Source organism: Pongo pygmaeus, chromosome 16 (assembly GCF_028885625.2).
Source record: "Pongo pygmaeus isolate AG05252 chromosome 16, NHGRI_mPonPyg2-v2.0_pri, whole genome shotgun sequence".
Lineage (NCBI taxonomy): Eukaryota > Metazoa > Chordata > Mammalia > Primates > Hominidae > Pongo > Pongo pygmaeus.
In genome coordinates this window covers 80,922,276-80,945,659 of record NC_072389.2, presented here as the reverse complement: position 1 = coordinate 80,945,659, position 23,384 = coordinate 80,922,276, and the positions used below count along the sequence as shown (strand labels likewise).

General features: G+C 56.8%; 2 protein-coding genes across 24 annotated transcripts; one reads left to right on the top strand and one right to left on the bottom strand.

Annotated features, from left to right (window-relative positions):
- The first annotated feature begins 8 nt into the window (after window positions 1–8).
- Window positions 9–13,373, top strand: MAN2C1 (mannosidase alpha class 2C member 1). 10 transcript variants are annotated; one of them, XM_054450037.2, is made up of 27 exons: window positions 9–710; window positions 995–1,120; window positions 1,537–1,660; window positions 2,581–2,651; window positions 3,164–3,211; window positions 4,511–4,688; window positions 4,991–5,180; window positions 6,437–6,543; window positions 6,732–6,842; window positions 7,218–7,310; window positions 7,445–7,561; window positions 7,784–7,879; window positions 7,974–8,119; window positions 8,477–8,600; window positions 8,954–9,075; window positions 9,177–9,262; window positions 9,390–9,545; window positions 9,740–9,837; window positions 10,012–10,106; window positions 10,357–10,461; window positions 10,547–10,703; window positions 10,822–10,965; window positions 12,268–12,377; window positions 12,480–12,559; window positions 12,785–12,864; window positions 12,946–13,055; window positions 13,133–13,373. In XM_054450037.2, the coding sequence occupies exons 1-27, from the start codon at window positions 610–612 to the stop codon at window positions 13,257–13,259; spliced, it is 3,102 nt and encodes a 1,033-aa protein (XP_054306012.1). In that variant the 5' UTR covers window positions 9–609; the 3' UTR covers window positions 13,260–13,373. The 10 variants fall into 10 exon arrangements, 9 of the variants coding, with proteins under 9 accessions (XP_054306012.1, XP_054306010.1, XP_054306008.1 ...); XM_054450035.2 differs by having other exon boundaries at window positions 12,716–12,864; XM_054450033.2 differs by having other exon boundaries at window positions 7,140–7,310.
- Window positions 13,374–13,927: 554 nt separating this feature from the next.
- NEIL1 (nei like DNA glycosylase 1) lies at window positions 13,928–22,481 on the bottom strand. Of its 14 annotated transcripts, none has more exons than XM_063652786.1 (11): window positions 21,652–22,481; window positions 21,111–21,302; window positions 19,805–20,261; window positions 16,934–17,053; window positions 16,777–16,840; window positions 16,463–16,562; window positions 15,315–15,442; window positions 14,904–14,931; window positions 14,687–14,748; window positions 14,358–14,523; window positions 13,928–14,211 (listed from the first exon to the last, which is right to left on the bottom strand). In XM_063652786.1, exons 3-11 carry the CDS (start codon window positions 20,236–20,238, stop codon window positions 14,141–14,143), a joined length of 1,173 nt encoding a protein of 390 aa, XP_063508856.1. In that variant the 5' UTR covers window positions 20,239–20,261; window positions 21,111–21,302; window positions 21,652–22,481; the 3' UTR covers window positions 13,928–14,140. The 14 variants fall into 14 exon arrangements, with proteins under 14 accessions (XP_063508856.1, XP_054306023.1, XP_063508854.1 ...); XM_054450048.2 differs by lacking the exon at window positions 14,904–14,931 and having other exon boundaries at window positions 21,111–21,178; window positions 21,652–21,922; window positions 22,012–22,119; XM_063652784.1 differs by lacking the exon at window positions 14,904–14,931 and having other exon boundaries at window positions 21,111–21,178; window positions 21,652–21,898; window positions 22,012–22,108.
- Window positions 22,482–23,384: the final 903 nt, after the last annotated feature.

Sequence of the window (23,384 nt, the reverse complement as noted above, 5' to 3'; positions counted from 1 at the left end):
TGAAATACATTTTTCCATTGGGATCGTCAATGCCATGACTCTTCTACTACCTCAAACTCCAGAGTTTCTGGTGATGTGCAAGAGTTAGCAATATACATTCAGTAAAGCGTGTAATCGAGTAAGTGTAGTAACTTGGGCGTAACCCTGATCTCCTTCCGGTATGAAAACACCTATTCCGGGTAGTCTGGCTCTCCACGTTAAGCAAACACCACTTTCCGTGTTCACCGACAGCTAGAGCCAGAGGTCTCCCGGTTGCTGCTTCTGAGGCTGGGTCTGCAGCAGCTGAGGCTCCCGCCCCTCTTGCCGAATGGCCTAAGTCTCTGTCCCGAGACTTCCGAGAGTTCTAATCGTCAAATTCCCCATTTTATTTTGAGATTTTCCCTGCTGCCCACTATCTCGGACAACAGGGCAGCCTCAAAAACACAGTTTCTAGCTTCCAACTCGGCTCAAAGTTCAGACAGCAGCTGGGCTTCCGAGAGCCGCCGGTGTTCCAAGAAAAGCTGCCCGGGACTGGGAGGCGCCCTCTGGACGCCGGAACCTTTGGTTTCCTGCCGTGGAGCGGAACGGTAGCGCCAGGGGCCTTCCGGAAAGAGGAGCGAGAGCCCGGCGATGGCGGCTGCGCCGGCCTTGAAGCACTGGCGCACCACGCTGGAGCGGGTGGAGAAGTTCGTGTCGCCGCTCTACTTTACCGACTGTAACCTCCGCGGCAGGTGTGGCCCCTGGTCCCCCGCAGCCGGCCGACCGCATCCGTGCGCCTCAGGCTTTCCTTCCGGGGAGAAACCCAAGCTGCAGCCACCCGGGCCGCGGGACGAAGTGCCCGCCGCGGGCAGGGCAGGGGCCGGGGAGGAGGGGTTAGGGAATGGACTATGCCGCGGAGCGGCTAGGCAGCCCTCTTGGCGGAGGATCCAGGGACAGTGCGGCCCCACCGGCCAGCTGGCCCCCAGGCGGAAACGGGGCGGCCTCCAGCATGTGCCCACCGGCCTGTCCCACGCAGGCTTTTTGGGGCCAGCTGCCCTGTGGCTGTGCTCTCCAGCTTCCTGACGCCGGAGAGACTTCCCTACCAGGAGGCAGTCCAGCGGGACTTCCGCCCCGCGCAGGTCGGCGACAGCTTCGGACCCACGTAGGTAACGCCCAGCGGGTGGGCGGGGCCACGGGCCTAAGGGAAGTCCCAGCCCAGCTCCCAGCCACACCTTCGTTGTCTGCCCTCTGCCCTAGACAACTACGTGGGATCGAGCAGCACCCTCTGCTGGGAACAGCTCCCTGGTCCCTGAGTCTTCAGGGGATGGTTTTCATTCCCACGTAGCCGCCTCTGGACATCCCTTAGGAAAGGCACCGTAGGGATCACGAACCTTTGACGCCTCTACCTGTTTCCCTCTTGCTTCTCACCTTGTTGCTCCTTTCTTGTGACTCGAAGCTGAGTACCTTGTGATACTGCAGATGCTTGGAGAGTTTCAAGCCCCTGCGGACACTTTATCCAAGGAAGGATATCAGGATAGGGCTTCTACCTCTAGGCCTATCACAACAGCTCTCTTGCAGATGGTGGACCTGCTGGTTCCGGGTGGAGCTGACCATCCCAGAGGCATGGGTGGGCCAGGAAGTTCACCTTTGCTGGGAAAGTGATGGAGAAGGTCTGGTGTGGCGTGATGGAGAACCTGTCCAGGTGAGGAACCCTGCCCTAGGGCCAAGTATGGCCACATTTCAGCCCTGAAATGACTACAGCCCTTCTGTGGACTCTGGAGAAGCCACAGCTGAGTTGCTCTGCCCACAGGGTGGTATCAGGATTTCAGGACTAGGGAAGTTGCCACTTGGGCATCTGTGCAATTGGTCCTTAGTTTTTATTGTATATAATACAAACTTATAGGAAAACATTTCAAACAGTTCTAAAGTAATGGATCTCTCCATTCCCATTCCCATCCCATTCCCCAGCTATAACCACTATTAAGTGTCTTATTCATGCTCCACCCTTATCAGGTTTAGTCCTTATACTCCTATCTAGTAGGACTTTATACCCATTTACAAATTAAGAAACAGATGTGTAGAGGTTAGTTGACTCACTCAGGTTCACACAGCTTCCATTTCAAATTGGACTGACTCTCAATCTGGCGTTAAGACTGTTCTTCCTGGCTGCAGGAAGGCAGAGACCTCCCTTCCTCCCTTCACTGGCTCAGCAAATATCCCCTGGTGTCCATTCTGGGCCATACCCTTAAGCACTAGGATGTAGCAGGGAATGAGGCAAACCTGTCCCTGACTTCACGGAGTTTCTTTTCAGGTATTTATTTAGGGGTGCAGAGGCCACCAGAATCCACACTCAGGCTGCCTAACCCCTTCCCCGGGCCCTTCCCATAAGACCATGGCTTTGCCACTGGTAAACAGGGGCTATTTGATGGTCATGGTGCTGGCTGCCATGGGAGTTGGGGCGTCTACTGCCAAGGGTCCCTGATTTGCCAATCTTGGCCCTGCTTGGGAGAGAGGACCCAGAGCTGGGAACCAGATGGAGGGGCCTGACTCCCCATGGCTTACACTTTACCTGAACTGTCCAAAAGCCTCAAGCCTTGTCTCTCTCATTTCCCTCCCTACTAGGGTTTAACCAAAGAGGGTGAGAAGACCAGCTATGTCCTGACTGACAGGCTGGGGGAAAGAGACCCCCGAAGGTGAGTCCCTGTGCCCTGGTTGACCAGTGCTGTCAGGGAGGGAGTACCAGTGAGCAAGGAGGAGCTGAGGCCCAGAGTGATCTCATAAGCCCCCCTTTGCTCCAGCACAATCATCCTCACATCTCATTGTTTACTTTTAAAAGCATGATTTTTTCCTAACCATAAAAATAATGGGCTGGGTGCAGTGACCTACACTACCCTGGGAAGCTGAGTGGGAGGATCACCTGAGCCCAGGAGGCCGAGGCTGCAGTGAGCCATGATCACACCACTGCACTACAGCCTGGGCAACATAGTGAGACCTTGTCTCAAAAATAATAGCAATGTTTGCCTGTGGTAAATACAGGAAAGCACAAAGAAGTAAATAACTACTGTTATTCCACTCTGTAGAATAGAAATGAACATTATTAACATCTCAGCATTCATATTCTTTTTTTTGAGACGAAGTCCCCCTCTGTCGCCGAGGCTGGAGTACAGTAGCACGATCTCGGCTCACTGCAACTTCTGCTTCCCAGGTTCAAGCGATTCTCATGCCTCAGCTTCCCGAGTAGCAGGGATTACAGGTGTGTACCACCACATCCAGCTATTTTTTTTTAATTTTTAGTAGAGAAAGGGTTTCACCGTGTTGGCCAGGCTACTCTCAAATTCTTGACCTCAGGTAATCTGCCCGTCTCAGCTTCCCAAAATGCTGGAATTACAGGCGTGAGCCACCGCACCCAGCCCAGTATTCATGTTCTTGGTGTATCTTTCCGGCATAGTTTTTTTTGTTTTTTTGGCGGGGTTTTTTTGTTTTTTTTTTTTAGACGGAGTTTCACTTTTGTTACCCAGGCTGGAGTGCAATGGCACGATTTCGGCTCACTGCGACCTCCGCCTCCCAGGTTCAAGCAATTCTCCTGCCTCAGCCTCCCTAGTAGCTGAGATTACAGGTGTCCGCCACCATGCCCAGCTAAGTTTTTGTATTTTTAGTAGAGATGGGGTTTGACTCTGTTGGCCAGGCTGGTCTCAAACTCCTGACCTCAGGCGATCTACCTGCCTGAGCCTCCCAAATTGCTGGGATTACAGGCATGAGCCACCGTGCCCGGCTCATCCCGGTATAGTTTTTACTAGTTAAGATTGTATCCTTACTTCTTACATTCCATGTTATAACATGGACATTTTATGACACTATTAAAAACACTTCTTAGACATTATGAATGTATTTTATATAGATTGAATACTGTTTCAGATGCTTCCAGACACTGGGGGTATGGTAGTGAATAAAATAGTCCTTGCCAACAAAGGGAGACAGATCCACTCGTATAATTACAAAACTGAGGGCTCTGGAAGAAAATCCTGGGTACTCCACTGAGGAATTTGCTCTAGACTTAGCAGGGAAGTGGAGTCAGGAAGGCCTCCCTAAGGAAGTCATGTTTGTTCTCCGAAGCCTAAGTATGGCATCACCACAGCCCAGCCTGTTCTCCAATGAATGGCCCGCCCATGTTCGCCATGTTGGTTTTAGATCTTGGGTCTAAAAGTTTGAGCCTGGGAGATCCAAACATGCTTTTAATATGCAAAGAGGGTTCCAAGACCAAGGCAGTGCTTTGCAAAGACAACTTTGGAAATATAAGACTAAACAGCAGTGCACTTTACATGGTTCCAAACTTTGCTAGTTATTCTCTCTGACAGCAGGACATGGGATCCATCTGGTGTTTGTACCACAACCCTCCCACATGCATTCTTGTTACACTGTGGGATCCTCTGGGTAGTGGATCCTGGAAGCAGACAGGTTGGGCTCAGCTGGATGCCTCCTGGGTGTCCCCTCCCCAAGTCCCCGGTGTGCTGTGCCAGTCCCTTAGCCTGAGGCTGTCTCCCCATGTTTGTAGCCTCACTCTCTATGTGGAAGTAGCCTGCAATGGGCTCCTAGGGGCCGGGAAGGGAAGCATGATTGCAGCCCCTGACCCTGAGAAGATGTTCCAGCTGAGCCGGGCTGAGCTAGCCGTGTTCCACCGGGATGTCCACATGCTCCTGGTGGATCTGGAGCTGCTGCTGGGCATAGCCAAGGTACTTGACACCCCCTGTACCCCCTGCTACCCTCTAGAGCCCTGCTCCAAGAAGGTTGTTCTTTGGCTCAGATAAATGGGACTCTGGGAATCCAGAGTAGGACGAGGGTTTCCACCTACTTGAGGGTTGAGAGAATTTTCCTATGTGAAGGGGAGGAGGGAGACGGTGCTGAGCAGGGGGACCAGCAGGGAAAAAAGTTTGGGGGTCAGGGGAGCTCTGCTGAGAGCCCTGAGGAGATCAATGGGGCCTAGGTCTGGAAGCTGTGCTTGAAAAGGGGATTAAGGGGCAGAACCTTGCTGCAGGGCCTCGGGAAGGACAACCAGCGCAGCTTCCAGGCCCTGTACACAGCCAATCAGATGGTGAACGTGTGTGACCCTGCCCAGCCTGAGACCTTCCCAGTGGCCCAGGCCCTGGCCTCCAGGTTCTTTGGCCAACATGGAGGTGAAAGCCAACACACAATTCATGCCACAGGGCACTGCCACATTGATACAGGTAGGACAGCAGCTGGTTGGGCTGGTTGGGGAAGCAGGAGTGCCCTTGAAGACCTGGATGTGCCCTAGAAGCACTGTGTGATGCTCAGCAAGTTCTTGTTCCTCTTGGACCCGCATTTTGCCCATCTGTAAAATGGGGCTCGGGGGCTGGACTGTGGGCTCTGCTTGCTTTGGATTCACTTATTCTTTTTTTTTTTTTGAGACGGAGTCTCACTCTTGTCACCCAGGGTGGAGTGCAATGGCGTGATCTCGGCTCACTGCAACCTCTACCTCCTGGGTTCAAGCGATTCTCCTGCTTCAGCCTCCTGAGTAGCTGGGATTACAGGCATCCACCACAACGCCTGGTTAATTTTTGTATTTTTAGTAGAGACGGGGTTTCACAACGTTGGCCAGGCTGGTCTCGAACTCCTGATCTCAGGTGATCCACTTGCCTTGGCCTCCCAAAGTGCTGGGATTACAGGCATGACCCACCGTGCCCAGCCTCATTTATTCTTTCAACAAAATCTGATGCCTCATGGGGCCCATGCTAGATATTGAGGGTAGGATTACAGAGACAGATTCAGCAGGCAGAGTTGGTGACACAATGGTAGGGAGTCTGGGGCACTGGAGAGCACAGGAGAGGTACTTACTCCAACTGGGTTGGGGGATTCCAGAGAGGCTTCCTGGACAAGTTTGCAGTGTCTGAGTTTTACGGGAAATCCATATTTTTAACAAGCTCCTGAAGGTATTGATTCTGATGCAGCTGAAGTTTTGGGATCACAGAACAAGGGCTTTCTCTGCTGTGCCAAGATGTAGGGTAAGATGTGAGAGGTTCTGGGCTGGTAAGGAAGGAACTGCAGCCTGGGAGTCAGGAGAGGCTGTGGCACCTCTGGTAGGACAGCTGGCTCCATCCTGGGAGCCATGCCTCTGTTCCCAGGTATACATCAAGTGTATGCAGGGGTAGGGTAGTCCCTGCTACTTCTCGTAGGATCCTCTAGGGGATGTCTAATTCCCCAAGAGGACTGAGGCTGTTCTGGGGCCTGGAGCCTCCATTTCCTGACCTGTATAATTGGCCTCATAGCACTGCCGCCTCCTTTGCCCAGCCCCTCCTCCCACCTCGCTGGAGTGAAGTGAAGTGACCACTTAGGAGGGACACCACAGGGCTTTCCAGGGTGAAGGGCCTGGGATGGGACGGGGGCTAGGTGACCCTCTGGAGTCCCAGCCCAGGCCTGGTCAGCCTTGCTGTTCCCTCCATCCTCCACCCTACTCCCCATATAGCCTGGCTTTGGCCCTTCAAAGAGACTGTGAGGAAATGTGCCCGAAGCTGGGTGACGGCCCTGCAGCTCATGGAGCGGAACCCTGAGTTCATCTTTGCCTGCTCCCAGGTCAGAGGGACAGCTGTGAGGGGGAAGGGAGGCATGTGGCCCTCCCTGGAGCTCCACAGGCCCTGAAGGCTTCCCAGGCCTGGGGTCAGGGCTGCTTCTCACCCTCAGCCACCCACTGAGTCCCATATGCTCAGTCCTGGGTGGGGCCCTTGTCACTCTGGTCCCAGCTCCCTTCAACCTGCCCACAGGCTCAGCAGCTGGAGTGGGTGAAGAGCCGCTATCCTGGCCTGTACTCCCGCCTCCAGGAGTTTGCGTGCCGTGGGCAGTTTGTGCCTGTGGGGGGCACCTGGGTGGAGATGGTAAGTGCACTGGGCACTCCTCAGCCTTGAACCGTATGACAACAGCCTTCCCTCAGGTAGTCCCAGCCCTCCCGGCTTTGCTGGTGAGTTTCCACAGGCCACTCATCCCCGCTGTGTGGCAGGGCTGGCTTGTTAGTCCCTGGGATCTCAAGGCCTTGGGACTTCAAGGGGGAGGAGAGACTCCAGCGCTCCTAGGCACCCCCTCAGGCAGATGGACAGTCAGGCCTGAAGGACAGGGGCCCTTCCTGAGTTCTGGCTGTAACTCCCATGTTTGAGCAGCCCTGGCTTCTCCTGCAGGGATCTGGTTGGCCTGAGCGCCTGCCTGCTCCCCGTCCGGCGCTGACCTGCGTTGCCTCCCACTTCCTTCACTGCCAGGATGGGAACCTGCCCAGTGGAGAGGCCATGGTGAGGCAGTTTCTGCAGGGCCAGAACTTCTTTCTGCAGGAGTTTGGGAAGATGTGCTCCGAGGTAGGCTGAGAGCTGCTACACCAGGCTGTGGGCAAGTGGGGCTGGCGTTCGACTTGGAGTGCTGAGGGGCTGAGGCTGGGGTGAGTCCGCCTGGAGCTCTGGTTTCTGCACTCCAGGATCCTCTTTCTCCACAGTTCTGGCTGCCAGACACCTTTGGCTACTCAGCACAGCTCCCCCAGATCATGCACGGCTGTGGCATCAGGCGCTTTCTCAGCCAGAAATTGAGCTGGAATTTGGTGAACTCCTTCCCAGTAAGCAGGCCCCAGGGGGGTCAGGGTCAGAGTGGGCCTCAGTCCCGCCTGGCCCATTTGCCTCTCCCCCTTATTGTGGGGTCCTAGACAGACCACCAAACCCTCACTCTGCCTCTGCCAGGGTCACATAGCAGGCAGGGGCAGGACCAAGTCTGGAAGGCCTGGCTCTGCCTCAGCCCTGACTCTGGCCTCTCTGCCCTGCCTCTGTTTCCCTGCTGGTAGCACCATACATTTTTCTGGGAGGGGCTGGATGGCTCCCGTGTACTGGTCCACTTCCCACCTGGCGACTCCTATGGGATGCAGGGCAGCGTGGAGGAGGTGAGGGGTCACCTAGGGTGGTGGGGTAGGGGCAGGCTGGAGAGGGTTGGCTTGTCCCAGGCTGATCCATGCTGGCCTGCCCTCACCTGTCTAGGTGCTGAAGACCGTGGCCAACAACCGGGACAAGGGGCGGGCCAACCACAGTGCCTTCCTCTTTGGCTTTGGGGATGGGGGTGGTGGCCCCACCCAGACCATGCTGGACCGCCTGAAGCGCCTGAGCAATACAGATGGGCTGCCCAGGTCAGGCCGGGCCTTGGCTCTCCTTTAGCCCCACCCTGGGCCCTTGCCATGAGCCCTGCCTTCCCTCAGACATTGGGCCCAACCCCTCCTCTGGACCTTGTCCTGTCCCAATCCTAGACCACGGGTTCCTCCAAACTTCCACCCTGGGGGTGGGTGGGGGAAAAGCTGAAGCTGGTAAGGGCTCCAGCCCACCAGAGAGAGAGGCTCTCCTAGGGCGTCCAGGGCTGGCAATCTGTGAACGGGGAGCTTTCTGGAGTGGCTCCTCTCTGTAGGAGCTGGATCCTTTGCTCTGGTGTGGAAGAAGGGTGAGCCATGTGGTCTCCAAGGCTGGGAGACCTAGGCTTGTGGTCTCCTCAGGGTGCAGCTATCTTCTCCAAGACAGCTCTTCTCAGCACTGGAGAGTGACTCAGAGCAGCTGTGCACGTGGGTTGGGGAGCTCTTCTTGGAGCTGCACAATGGCACATACACCACCCATGCCCAGGTCAGGGGGAGGTTGTAGGGCTGTGCAGGGAGGGTGTGCCCTTGATCTGCAGAGGGTCAGAGAAGGCAGCAGGGGACAGAGCCCAGGCCAGATGTAGGGGAAGAGAAGTTTGGAGGAGAGAAGTTCAAGACCTGGGTTGGTCAAGAAAGCTTGAAGGAGGCAGAAACCCCTGAAGAAAGAGGGGTTTGGGCTGCGGGGAGAAGAGGGAAGGCATTTAAGGCAGGTCACCCGCCAGAGGCCTTCTCCACAAGGCCCTTGGGGAGTCCTCAGGGATTCTGAGCAAGGGAGGGCTTTGGAAGGTGTCCTGGGACACCTAAGCAGGCTCCAGACTAATCTTCCCATCCTGGGCTCAGATCAAGAAGGGGAACCGGGAATGTGAGCGGATCCTGCACGACGTGGAGCTGCTCAGTAGCCTGGCCCTGGCCCGCAGTGCCCAGTTCCTATACCCAGCAGCCCAGCTGCAGCACCTCTGGAGGTCAGCCCAGTTCTGCCCCTGCCACCCACCTGACTGCTCACTGCAGATACCTCTGTGCCTGCCCCTCCCAGCCTTCCCATCCCTGCCCTTGGCCCCTGCAGGCTCCTGCTTCTGAACCAGTTCCATGATGTGGTGACTGGAAGCTGCATCCAGATGGTGGCAGAGGAAGCCATGTGCCACTATGAAGGTTAGGCTCACAATAGTCCTGTCTGCTCTCTCCAACCCCAGGGCTGAGCCCGTAGTGTCCCCTGTGGGATACCCATGGGCTCATTCCAGACCTGTTGCCCACCTATGACCAGCCAGTCTTTCCTCAGACATCCGTTCCCATGGCAATACACTGCTCAGCGCCGCAGCCGCAGCCCTGTGTGCTGGGGAGCCAGGTCCTGAGGGCCTCCTCATCGTCAACACGCTGCCCTGGAAGCGGACCGAAGTGATGGCCCTGCCCAAACCAGGCGGGGCCCACAGCCTAGGTATGAGCTGAGGGGAAGGGTTGCTACTGCAGCAGGAAGGATGGAGGCCAGACAGATCAGGCCTGGGATACCCCTAGGGATCTGGGTGCCCTTGAATGGAGAGTAGTAGCACATCTTCCACCACCCCATCCCCACCTGCGCAAGCTTCCTGAAAGGTCAGGAAGGCTGCACTGATGCCCAAGCCTCACCCCCAGCCCTGGTGACAGTGCCCAGCATGGGCTATGCTCCTGTTCCTCCCCCGACCTCGCTGCAGCCCCTGCTGCCCCAGCAGCCTGTGTTCGTAGTGCAAGAGGTGAGTCCTGCATGTCCTGGGGGGCAGGAGCTGTGCTGGGATACTTTCTAACAACTGAGGGTCCTGAGCACCCCTGCCTGGAGCAAGTGGTGAGGCGGGGCTGGGGTTGGGGTGGGAAGACTTTTGGTGTGGGAAGCCCCTACAGACTCAGCCTCAAGGCCTCCTCCCACAAAGACTGACGGCTCCGTGACTCTGGACAATGGCATCATCCGAGTGAAGCTGGACCCAACTGGCCGCCTGACGTCCTTGGTCCTGGTGGCCTCTGGCAGGTGCCAACTCCTCACTGCCCTTTCCCAGTGCCTGGCAAGTAGACCCCAGCCCATTTCCTCTCTCCCCTGGCCATAACACTGCCCACAGCAGCCCACCAGTGGCTCTGGGCTGGAACCCACACATGGAGCAGGGCAGGCTGGGCAGTAGTCCCCTGTCCGCTGGGTCTACTCACTCCACCCTACCCCACCAAGAGCAGCTGGAGAGAGCGAGGTCAGTTGGTTGTACAGCACCAATCCCATGTCCTTCCAGGGAGGCCATTGCCGAGGGTGCCGTGGGGAACCAGTTTGTGCTATTTGATGATGTCCCCTTGTACTGGGATGCATGGGACGTCATGGACTACCACCTGGAGACACGGTATGGGCTGGGCAGCATGTGGGGATGGTGGAGGTAGTGGGAACACAGGCTGCTCTGGATCAGTATGTCCACCCCTGTCCCATAGGAAGCCTGTGCTGGGCCAGGCAGGGACCCTGGCAGTGGGCACCGAGGGCGGCCTGCGGGGCAGCGCCTGGTTCTTGCTACAGATCAGCCCCAACAGTCGGCTTAGCCAGGAGGTTGTGCTGGACGTTGGCTGCCCCTATGTCCGCTTCCACACCGAGGTAGCGGGGGGGTTAGGGGGTGGCTGTTTTCCCCAAGTGTGCTTGGTAAGGAGGGGCCAGCCCCAGGCCTTGGTGTGTCTCTTCCTTCCCTGACTTCCGCCCTCCTTCTCGCTCCCAGGTACACTGGCATGAGGCCCACAAGTTCCTGAAGGTGGAGTTTCCTGCTCGCGTGCGGAGTTCCCAGGCCACCTACGAGATCCAGTTTGGGCACCTGCAGCGACCTACCCACTACAATACCTCTTGGGACTGGGCTCGATTTGAGGTCTGACATGGCAGGGTGGGGGTGGCCTTGGACTCCTCCCTGGCTGGGGAGACTGCTTGTGTGGAACAGGCTGGGGAGGAAGAGGATAATCAACATTTGCTGCTTCCTAATGTGTGTGCCAGGCATTGTACTAAATGCTTTACATTGGCCAGGCACGGTGGCTCACACCTGTAATCCCAGCACTTTGGGAGGCTGAGGCGGGTGGATTACCTGAGGTCAGGAGTTCAAGACCAGCCTGGCCAACATGGTGAAACCCCATCTCTACTAAAAATACAAAAATTGGGCCGGGCGTGGTAACTCACGCCTGTAATCCCAGCAGTTTGGGAGGCCGAGGTGGGCGGATCACGAGGTCAAGAGATCAAGACCATCCTGGCTAACACGATGAAACCCCGGCTCTACTAAAAATACAAAAAATTAGCCAGGCGTGGTGGTGGGCGCCTGTAGTTGCAGCTACTTGGGAGGCTGAAGCAGGAGAATGGCGTGAATCTGGGAGGCAGAGCTTGCAGTGAGCCGAGATCGTGCCACTGCACTCCAGCCTGGGCGACAGAGCGAGACTCTGTCTCAAAAAAAAAAAAAAAAATACAAAAATTGGCCGGGCACAGTGGCTCAGGCCTATAATCCCAGCACTTTGGAAGGCAGAGGCGGGCGGATCACGAGGTCAAGAGATCGAGACCATCCTAGACAACATGGTGAAGCCCCGTCTCTACTAAAAATACAAAAAAATTAGCTGGACATGGTGGCACACGCCTGTAGTCCCAGCTACTCGGGAGGCTGAGGCAGGAGAATCGCTTGAACCCTTTAGGCGGAGGTTGCAGTGAGCTGAGATTGTGCCACTGCACTCCAGCCTGGCGACAGAGTGAGACTCCATCTCAAAAAAAAAAAAAAAAAAAAAGCCGGGCGTGGTGGCACATGTCCTGTTATCCCAGCTACTCGGGAGGCTGCAGCAGGAGAATCACTTGAATCCGGGAGGCGGAGGTTGCAGTGAGCCGAGATCAAGCCACTGCACTCCAGCCTGGGTGACAGACTGAGATCCTGTGTGGAAAAAAAATAGCAAGTTTTACATTTAATTTGATACTCATGATCATTCGATGAGGTGAGTACTATTATTTATTCCCATTTCACAGAAAAGGAAACTGAGGCTTAGACAGGTTGGGTGGCATGCCCAGGGCCCCGTACAGTGGGAGCTGGAGTTCAGTTGTGTGGTTCTAGAGCTTGTGCTCGGCCTAGTGACAGGAGCTCTGGACGCTGGGAGCACAAAGAGGAGTGCAGGGCCACCAAGTGGGTCTTGGATCTGCCCTCCAGGTGTGGGCCCATCGCTGGATGGATCTGTCAGAACACGGCTTCGGGCTGGCCCTGCTCAACGACTGCAAGTATGGCGCGTCAGTGCGAGGCAGCATCCTCAGCCTCTCGCTGTAAGTGGGGTACCCACCTGGGAGCTGGCATGGGGAAATGGGTCTTCCCGACCACAACTCCACCAGCTTCAGCCTGGCGCCTACCCGCCCTCCTAACCGCAGCTTGCGGGCGCCTAAAGCCCCGGACGCTACTGCTGACACGGGGCGCCACGAGTTCACCTACGCGCTGATGCCGCACAAGGGTGAGTGCTGGGGATGGTGGGGCCTTCCTGCAGCCCTAGCCACCTCTCTGCCCTTCTCTGAGCCCAAACCCCAGCAACCTGGCTCCCTGCCCCTTCTAGGAACAAGGGAGGGTAGCCCCCATTCTCCACCAGCATTGTTTCCTGGTCGTACCCCAGGCTCTTTCCAGGATGCTGGCGTTATCCAAGCTGCCTACAGCCTAAACTTCCCCCTGTTGGCTCTGCCAGCCCCCAGCCCAGCGCCCGCCACCTCCTGGAGTGCCTTTTCCGTGTCTTCACCCGCGGTCTTATTGGAGACCGTCAAGCAGGCAAGGGGTGGGATGTGCTGGGGGCGGGGTTCCGAACTGGGCCCGCCCTCGGCCCCTCCCGCCAGCCGTGTTCTTTTGCAGGCGGAGAGCAGCCCCCAGCGCCGCTCGCTGGTCCTGAGGCTGTATGAGGCCCACGGCAGCCACGTGGACTGCTGGCTGCACTTGTCGCTGCCGGTTCAGGAGGCCATCCTGTGAGTGGCTGTGCGGGATGGGGGCGGGGGTCGAGTCTCGCCCTCGCAGAGCCTTCACGGCCCCTCCTGTTCTCCAGCTGCGATCTCTTGGAGCGACCAGACCCTGCTGGCCACTTGACCCTTCAGGACAGCCGCCTGAAGCTCACCTTTTCTCCCTTCCAAGTGCTGTCCCTGTTGCTCGTGCTTCAGCCTCCACCACACTGAGTCCCTGGGGCTGGTGTTTTGTTTGTGGAAGGTTCTGGGGACTCCTAATTTCTGCTTCCTCAGCCTAAAGCAGGGATCAGTCTCTTCTTGTGGAATAAATCCTTGGATCAGGAACCCTGCTGGTAGCCGCTGCTCGGTCCCCTTAGGGCCCATCCTCAGGCTTGGGGTGGGGGTGGGAGGTCTAGGGTGGGATGGTTTCCCAGGTATTTGGTGGGTAGGGGCAAGATCCTAAGGTACCTGTATGTGCAGGGTCTGGGTTGCAGCCCCCACAAGAGAGATTGGGGACCTCGAGCCACCAAAAGCCAATGAAGAGACCATGAGTTGAGAAGCCCCTCCCCTGTGCCAGCAGGCAAAGGGCCTGGGCCTGGGGCTGGGGAGGGGCCGAAGGGTGGGTTTTGCCTGGCTCCTGCCAGGATAAGGGGGCAGCCCTGGACCCTGGAGAATCTGGATTGGAGGAGCTATGGCTCCTGGGCTGCCTGGGGCCAGGGTCTTTGTACCCCCTCTGAGGGGCTGTCCTTGCAGAGGCAAACTGTCCTCTGATAGAGCCAGAGACTTGAGGAGTGGGATGGAGGCTCAGTTTGCCTTGTGAGGAGCTGGGCCTTCTGTCACCAGGACCAGGCAGCAGGCCCTTCCTACCTGGCCATCTTAGACCAAGAGGTGCCAAGAAGTTCACATTTATCAGTTTATTAAAAATGCAGCATTTTTTACATGCGCTTTAAAGATATGGAAGATGGGGTACAATTAAAACCATGAGAGTTGTGCAGGGAACAGCCGTAGGGCCTGTTTGCACCTTCAGGTATTGCCTGCTCCCAAGAATTCAGACCCCCAGATTCAGGGCAAGACAATAAGAAAGGGTGAGTGCAAGCAAGGAGACCCTCCTGCTAAGAGGCTGAGGTCCCCTCTGGTTCCAAGGATGGGGTGTCAGCCTTGACCTTCCGGGGTCTGCGGTGGCCTGGGGGAAGAACAGGCAAGATGGTCAGCTCAGACTCCCAGGGGCTGCCATGGCAGCCTGTCTCCCACCTTTGTACACGCGCTCCTAGGCCACCATCCCATCCTCTCCTGTAGAGCCAGTTTCTGGAAGTGATGAGGAAAGCCCACCAGAGGCTGCCTGTCGCCCCTTCCTCCTCCCCTTCTTGGGCACTGTGGGAGCTTCTGGGTCCTGCTGGAGGCTGGTCCCCTCAGGCTGCTGGGTTGCAGTCCTCTTAGAAAGGTCTCTCTTTGCCCTTCGTGTCCTGGAAGGGGCCTTGCTTGGAGGCGAAGGGTCCTGGATGGAGGAGACACGGGTCCCTGAGGGGCTCAGAGAGCAGTTCAGAGGTTGGTTAGGGCCCACCACTCCCCCCACCCTCTTAGGATAAGGCAGCTGCCTGGGAGGGGCAGCCAGGGCTGGAGAGTGCAGGGGAGGAGGAGGCGAGAGCAGGCAGCCATACCTCCACTCTGTCCTCAGGACTTGGCTGTGTGGCCTTGGATTTCTTTTTGTGGGACTTGCGCCCTGCAGGACACTGGTGTTGGAGTTGGAGGGTCCTATCCTGCCCAGGGGTGTGACTCCCAGGGTTGCAGGGGGATAGGGTGGAGAAGGGTGCTATAGCCCTTGCAGACGTGAAGTCCTTTCTGCTCTCTCAGCCTATTACATTAGGAATAGCTTACCTTTGGGTGCCAAGGGTCCAGGATCCCCCTAAAATGGGATGGGGATAATTCAGGAATCAGCCTGGGTTGGCACAGGGGCAGTATTCCTTGGAGAGGCAGGACTCACACACACCCATCCAGATCGGTGTAGCTTCTCCCCTAGGAAGCCTCTGGGACATCCCCCATGTTAGAGTCCACATCAGCAAAGCTGCTCTGCCCTTGGCTACTTTCACTTGGGCTACCTGCCTTGGGCTACTTCCACTAGCTGCAACCCTGGGATGCAAGGGAGGGGAGGGATGTGACCCTCAGGAACAGTGTGGTCCTTGGAGGGTCTAGACAGACCCTGAGCATCACCACCCCAGTTCTTGTGACCCCACGTTTCCACCCATCAGCCTCCTGGGGTCTCTGCCTGTGTGAACAGTAGGGCCCAACCTGGAACCAGATGGTACGGCCATGCCGGTCCTGCAGGGAGCTCATGCCTGGCATGCCATAGCAGCGCAGCCAGGCTCGAAAGGCGGCAAAGTCCTCCTCCCCACTCTCTGACCCGTAGCCTTTGCCCCCTGTGGGACAGAGGAACAGGCAGAGATCAGAGGGCAGGCTCAGGTTGGGAGGAGTGGGGAGCCTGGTTAGACCTGGCCCAGACCTCAGCTACACAAGCTGATGGACTGAGTCAGGGGCCACACTCTCCCTCCTCTGGTGATGTGACCTCAGCTGGTTTCTTCCCACTCGGCCATGGGTTTCCCATCCTGGACTGGGATTAAGAATCCTTGTCCTGGCCCTGTGCAGTGGCCACACCTGTAATCCCGACACTTTGGGAAGCTTAGGTGGGAGGATCCCTAGGGGCCAGGAGTTCAATACCAGCCTGGGCAACATAGGGAGACCCTGTCTCTACAAAAAGAAATTTTAACAATTAGCCCGGTGCCGTGGTGTGAGCCTGTAGTCCTAGCTACTTAGAGGCACATGTGGGAGGATCACGTGAGCCCAGTTTGAGGCTAGTCCAGGCAACGTGGCAAGATCCTATCTCTACCAAAGATATATATATACGCGCATGTGTGTATGTATGTGTGTAAATATATAAAAGAATCCTTGTCCTGCCTGTCTCATGGGCAGCTTGGAGGAAACACTTTTTTTTTTTTTTTGAGATGGAGTTTTGCTCTTGTTGCCCAGGCTGGAGTGCAATGGCACGATCTCATCTCAACTGCAACCTCCACCTCCTGGGTTTAAGCGATTTTCCTGCCTCATCCTCCCAAGTAGCTGAGATTACAGGTGCCCGCCACCATGCCCGGCTAATTTTTTGCATTTTTAGTAGAGATGGGGTTTCACCATGTTGGCCAGGATGGTCTCAAACTCCTGACCTCAGGTGATCCACCCCACTCGGCCTCCCAAAGTGCTGGGATTACAGGCACGAGCCACTGCGCCCAGCCTGGAAACACTATTGACAAGTGAGGAGGCCTAGTCCATTGAGTAACAGCTGGGGCTACAAACTTCCAAATCGGTGAATCAAGTCCAGAGAGGGACAAGTGCCCCAGGGTTACACAATCATTTGCTGAAGCAGAGGTTGCTGCCATCTTTGGCCTCACCCAACTGGACCACTTCCTTGGGCACTGAGTGACATAGCTCCAGCAAGTCTGGATTCTGCAGCTTGGTCCTGATCTTCTGGCTCAGGGTCAGCTCCGGGCTCTGAGGAAGGGGCAGGGGCAGGACCTGTCTGTCAGCGGGGCCATGAAAAGGCAGCTGACCTTCCCTCTGAGCTTGGCCAGACCTTGGGCAGTTCATCCCCTCCCTGCCCCCGTTGTTGAGCTAAGCTGGGGACACCTGACCCCACCCATCTCCTTGCCAGCCCATGTGGACACCAGTGTGCCAGCATGTGTGCTCCATCCCTCTCTGGGCTCACCGGCCTGCGCTGCTGCAGGGCCTCCAGGACCGAGCGGGCCTTCTCAAAGGGGGGGATCTTCAGCCTGTAGTGGGGGCAGGGGAAGCCATGCTAGGCAGTGGGGAATGTGGGCATACCTGGCCCACCCCAGTCCCCATGCCCATGCCTGCTTGCTGACCGGTACAGGATCTCTGCCCGCAGATAGTTGCCAATGCCATTGAAGAACCTCTGGTCCAGGAGGGCCTCGCAGATGGGCCGGTCAAAGGCCTTGTCCGCTAGGTTTCGTAGCACATTCTCCCTGGAGGGACACAGTCTGGGTGCATAAGACCCATCCCCACCCTCCATGGGATGGGGAGAGGGGCTCAGAGAACCTGTTTCTGGGTGCAAGGGGAAGGAAACTGGGAGCTCCAGTTCTTCTTCTCCCTGCCCTAGTTTTTCTGTCTGTTATTGGGAACATCAAGGGATTTAAATTCATTGTGAAAGGATGGCCGGGTGCGGTGGCTCATGCCTGTAATCTCAGCACTTTGGGAGGCCGAGGCGGGCAGATCACTTGAGGTCAGGAGGTCGTGACCAGCCTGGCCAACATGGTGAAACCCTGTCTCTACTAAAAATTCAAAATTAGCTAGGCATGGTAGTGGGTGCCTGTAATCCCAGCTACTTGGGAGGCCTGAAGCAGCAGAATCTCTGGAACCTGGGAGGAGGAGGTTGCAGTGAGCTGAGATCGCGGCATTGCACTCCAGCCTGGGCCACACAGCGAGACTCCATCTCAAAAAATAAAAACAAAATTAAAAATAAATTCATTGTGAAAGGTGAAAAATACTGATCTAAAGTAACATGAGGCTGGTGTGGTGGCTCACACCTGTAATCCCAGCATTCTGGGAAGCTGAAGCAGGAGGATCACTTCAGCCCAGGAGACCAGCCTGGGCAACAAGGAAGACCCCATCTCTACCAAAAATTTAAAACGTAGCCAGGGGTTTAGTGATGTGCTCCTGTGGTTCCAGTTACTCAGGAGGTTGAGGTGAGAGAATCACCTGAGCCCTGGAGGTTGAGGCTGCAATGAGCTGTGATGGCGCCACTGTACTCCAGCCTGGGCAACAGAGTGAGACCCTGTCTCAAAAAAAAAAAGGCAACATGAGGTTGTGTGTTTATCACCTCAGACTCCACAGGACATGAGAACAGTGTGGCCACAGGACCTCAAGTGTGTTTGCAGTCTGGAGCTCCCTGTATAGCATTTGTGGTGGGTTAGAGACTATATGTGGGTTTGCCATTGGTAGGGTCCATTCTTCTCAAGATCCTGGATATTGTCTGGCTCTGTGCAGGAGATATGTGGAGTACCAGTGAGGGCCCTAGCAGCCCCCACCCCACCTCCAAGGGTCATGGGTCTCCCCTCCTCACCGTGAAGAGGATGTGCATCTTGTTTCTTTGCAGAAAAGGGTCATGGCAACACTGACTAATGGGTGTGATGAGTGGGCCAGAAGACAGAGTTCTGGGGTGAAGGTACAAGGGTAGCCTGGGAGGTGCTCTGATCCCTGAGGAAAGCCAGTTGCCACACGCCCCAGCTGGAGGACTAAGAAAACAGCCCAAATGCTCGTGGTTTGAGAGACACTTCAGAGCCAGCTGGCAGAATTAACTTGTGGCGTGACTCCCCAGGAAGGCTGAGGTGGGAGGAATCCAGGACCAAAGACAGATGTTTCCCTGGGGATGTGCTTGGGGTTCACACATGGGAAGGCCAGGGGTCAACTTTCTTCTAAGGCACCAGAGACATCTCCAACCCATCCCACAGGCTATCCAAGTCTCCTAAGGGCCAATGGACGCACAGCATCCCCCAGAAAGGGAGAACTTGCCAAGCCTACTCCAGGCCTCTGCATTTGTGACTCTTGAAAGTTCCAATGCCTTCCTCTGGTTGGCTCCTTCTCATCAATCAGGCCTCAGCTCAAACCTCCCTAGAGTGGCCATTGCTAATGTACTCCCACCCTCGGCCAAGTCATCCTCTACCTCCTTCACCTGTTGGGTTTTCCTAAGGCCTGGGTCCATTTCTCATTCCCCTATCCTATGTGAACGTCAGTTCTGTGGGAGCAGGGACCACACTCATCTTGTTCACTGCTGTACCCCGAGCCCCTAGAACAAGGCCTGGCATGAAGCAGAGACTCATACACGTTTCCTCTTCAGAGGAAAGGAAGTGGCCAACACTGTGCCATCTGAGGTGACCTGCATCGCATCCCAGGTGCGGCTGTTATACCCTCCTGCAAGCAGGGAAGTGGCGCAGAGGAGACCACAGGACACAGAGTAGTGGGCAGGCCGGATGTGGGAGACCACAAAGCCCAAGGCAGAAGCCATGTCATGAGGTAGTCCCCTCCCCATCCCCTTGAAACAATTCCGCTCAGCCTCACTTACCATATTAAAGCCCTTCCACCTTCTCAGCCTCCTGGGAGCCCTGAGAGGTGGTGTGGGATTGTAGGTGGGAGACCCAGCTTCTCTGACACTAACTGGCCATATGTCCTCAGGGCAGTGCCTACCCATCCTCCTCTTGGCTCTCCTCTCTCCTCTCCCATCAGTTATTATTATCATTATTTTTTGAGACAGAGTCGTGCTCTGTTGCCCAGGCTGGAGTGGAGTGGTGCTGTTTCAGCTCACTGCAACCCCCGCCTCACCGGCTCAAGCACTTTTCCTGCCTCAGCCTCCCAAGTAGCTGGGGTTACAGGCATGTGCCACCATGCCCGGCTAATTTTTGTATTTTCAGTAGAGACAGGGTTTCACCATGCTGGCCAGGCTGGTCTCGAACTCCTGACCTCATGATCTGCCCGCCTCGGCTTCCCAAAGTGCTGGGATTACAGACGTGAGCCACCACACCTGGCCCCCAATTAGTTTTGAGTTTCCATGTCCATTGGCTCAGGGAGCTGACCCAGGAGAGGGATACTGTCTTGATCTGCAGATGAGGGAACTGAGGCCCAGAAGGGGCAGGGACTCGTCCCTTGTTGGCCAAGAAGGCACTAACAGAGCCAGGTGTGGAGCCCGCGACTATGTTCATCACACCTGGTGCTGGCCCTACCTGAACTGCTGGTACTCCTGCAAGACACAGGGCCCGCGGCCCGGCTGCCACTTTCCCCCAAGGTCCCAGCGGCCGAACCGGCGGATGTCCACGAAACACAGGGCGAGCCGGAGGCCAGGCGGGGCCGTGTAAAAGCGCAGGTGGGCATGGCGTGGCAGCTCCTCGCGAGGTACCAGCTGAAAAGAGCCGGACATGCCGAAGCGGAAGACCAGGGCCAGCGGCTCCTGGGGGGGCTGGGCCCCAGGCAGAGGGCTCAGTATCAGGCGCAGCTCCTTGCCGCGGGCTGAAGCTGAGATGCGGTAGGCACTGCTCTCAAAGGGCACCTCAGGGTTGCGGCTGACAGAGGACTTCTCCACGCAGCCGCCGAACACCAGCGCCCTGCAGGCCTCGTTCACAAACTGGCTGGCCAGGTGCAGCTCAGGGCCCTCAGGCATCCTGAGGGAGGGTGACAAGAGTCCTGTTGGGGAGGAAGGCAGCGGGTTGAGCCCGGTGTGGACTTTGTGAGGTAGGGGCTGTCAGCTCCATTTTTAGAGGAGAACCCGGAGGGTCAGATGGGCATGTGGCCAGCTGCGGCTGGCAGGAAAGTGCGGGCCTGGCCACGGCCCTCAATCCCCTACCCGGACAAGTGCCTGGAAAGCCCAGGGCGCTGGGAGCTGGGGCTGCAGAGGGAGCAGGACTCTGCCTTGCTGCTAACCGCTTCCTTCCATGGGCTTCCGCCGCGTTTAGAGGAAAGTCTAAACCCTTGCAGGGCCGAGGCTGCAGCCTTACTTCCTCCGGCCTCCCCTCACTCACTGATCTCATCTCCGCCTTGGCCCCTGCTGTCCCTCTGTCCCGGACACTTGAGGGAGACTTCCTGACCCCCCATCTGAGGGGGCACCCCCTCTGCACACGCTGTCTCTTTCTCCAGGCCCTCCCACCATCTTAAAGGGTCTTAGGGTCGCGTGGCCGCCCCTCCCTGCGCCCCCACCCCACCCACTTAGGACGCGCCTGGATCTGGCCGTTCACCACCAAGGGAAAGAGCGAAGCTCGGCCTGGCGCCGGGTAGCGGCGGGATCAGCCGCTCGGCCGCAGCGAGCACCGGGCCTGCCCCACGGGCCGGACATCCCCGCGGCCGCCCCTGGGTCAGGGCAGGGGCCAGGACGAGGCGGGGCGGGGGCTGCCGCCATGCGCTGGAGCCGCTCCCCGTGGCTCCGCAGGAGAACGGCGCCACCAGGAAGGGCTCCCCGAGCTCCGGCCCCGGGCCTGGGGGAGGGAAAGGGCCCGAGACAGCGCCTGGTCCCTAGGGTGGGGCGTATCGACTCCTCACCTTCGCTCTCCCCGCTTTGCCACTTGCCTCTGTCCGCGGGCTGTTCGGAATCGGAGGCGAAGGTGTGCCTTAAGTGGAAGGGGGCACTTAGCGACGGCAGACGCCCGTACCTTGCCCCCTCCACACCTGGGCGCCGCCCCTGGCCTGGCACCCACAGGGCTCGTTTTGAGGGAGAACGTGAGGCTCCAAATCCTAGTTTTGGGGAGGAGCGGCGCTCTAGGGCCGGTCCTCCCCATGCCCCTGCTGCGACCCTATCCTCGGTTAATCCTGACTCCCCTCCTCCTCAGGGCCCCCCAAAGCCCATCCTCTCCTTAGCCCTACAGCGCACCCCCCGCACCCCGATCCTGCACGCCCCCTCCCCGGGAACCCGCACTCCGTTCCGCTCGTCGCCACTGCAGCCACTAAAGGGTTAACGCCAGAACGGGCGGTGCCCGGGAGCGCGCTGGGAGCCGCTGGGAGGTGTAGTCCCTCAGGGAAGCGGTAGCGACTCTTCGGGGTGGGGTCCCCGAACTGGGGGGGTTCCAGGCTTCGGGGCAGTTACCTGGCTGGGAGGTGGCGGAAGAACCTGACTTCCCACTGCCTGGCGCCGGCGGGATGCGGGGGCAGGTCTGAGGCCCCGGGTCGCCGCTGTCTCTGCGGTTGGGGGAAGTCACCCAGCTAGCCTGGGACAGGGTCTGCACCCCCAGCAGGAAATAGCAGCGACGAGCCAGAGCGGAGTCGCCTGCAGCTGCGCGCAAGACGTGCACAGGTGCGCGGTACGCACAGGCCCTAGGGACCCGGTGGGGATCCTAAGCACCAACGAACAGTCAGACCTAACTCATAAACAAACATCATCACTGCCTGCCCGGTCAGAAGTGCAGCCAAGCAACAACAACAAAAAAAGGCGAAGAGGTAGACCCACTTGAGATGGTTCTGCTGCGGAGAGTCTCTGAAATCAGAAGGCGCCAGCCCGGAAAAACGAGGAAACCCGACATGTCCGGCGGAAGGAACCGCCAGTGCAAAGGCCCTGACGGGAGAAAGAGATTGATCACTGAAAGAACTCAAAGAAGTCCTGTGTGGCTGGAGTGTAGCTGCGGGTAATGCTGGCAGGTGGAGACAGAGAAGCAAACAGGGCCCAGGTCAGGTCCGGTTGGGCCTCGGAAGAGCCTCCGTGTGGAGTCTGCACTTCATTCTAAGTGTATACCTAACCCATCGCCACGATTTCCCCTCCACACTACCCTGCTACGTCTCCTTATTAGGCGTAATAAAATTATGTGGCTTTGTAAGAAATTGGTTTTTAGAGATGCATGTTAAAGTATTGGGTATGAAATGTCATGATTTGTCTAATTTACTTTAAAATACTTCTGCCAAAATAAATGAATAGAATTAACAACTTGATATTGGTTGACAATATCTAATAACATCTAAGTTATTAGAAATTAGTTAACAGTAACTTCTTTTTTTGAGACAGGGTCTCACTGTGTCACCCAGGCTGGAGTGCGGTCGCGAAATCTCTGCTCACTGCAGCCTCCACTTCCCGAGTTCAAGTGATTTTCCTGCCTCAGCCTCCCGAGTAACTGGGATTACAGGCGTGTGCCACATGCCTGGCTAATTTTCATATTTTTAGTAGAGACGGGGTTTCGCCTTGTTGGCCAGGCTGGTCTTGAACTCCTGACCTCAAGTAATCTGCCTGCCTCGGCCTCCCAAAGTGCTGGGATTACAGAAGTGAGCCACCATGCCCAGCCAACAGTAACTTCTTAATATCATCTAATAGCTAGTCCACATCCAGATTTCCCCAATTGTCCCAAATATACATATATACACATATAGACAGGGTCTCACTCTGTCCCCCAGGCTACAATCATGGCTCATTGCAGCCTCCAACCTCCCGGGCTCAAGTGATCCTCAGCCTCAGCCTCCCAAGTAGCTGGGACTACAGGCACACACCACCACGCCTGGCTAATTCATGTTTTGTAAAGACGTGGTCTCACTATGTTGCCTAGGCTGGCCTCAAACTCCTGGGCTCAAGCCATCCCCTCACCTCGGGGTCCCAAAGTGTTGGGATTACAGGTGTGAGCCATGGTACTCGGCCCTCAAAATGTCTTTATAGCTGGTTTGTTCAAGCAGATACCAATCAAGGATTATGTCTTTTTTTTTTTTTTTGAGACGGAGTCTTGCTCTGTCGCCCAGGCTGGAGTGCAGTGGCACGATCTCCGGTCACTGCAAGCTCTGCCTCCCAGGTTCACACCATTCTCCTGCCTCAGCCTCCCGAGTAGCTGGGACTACAGGCACCCG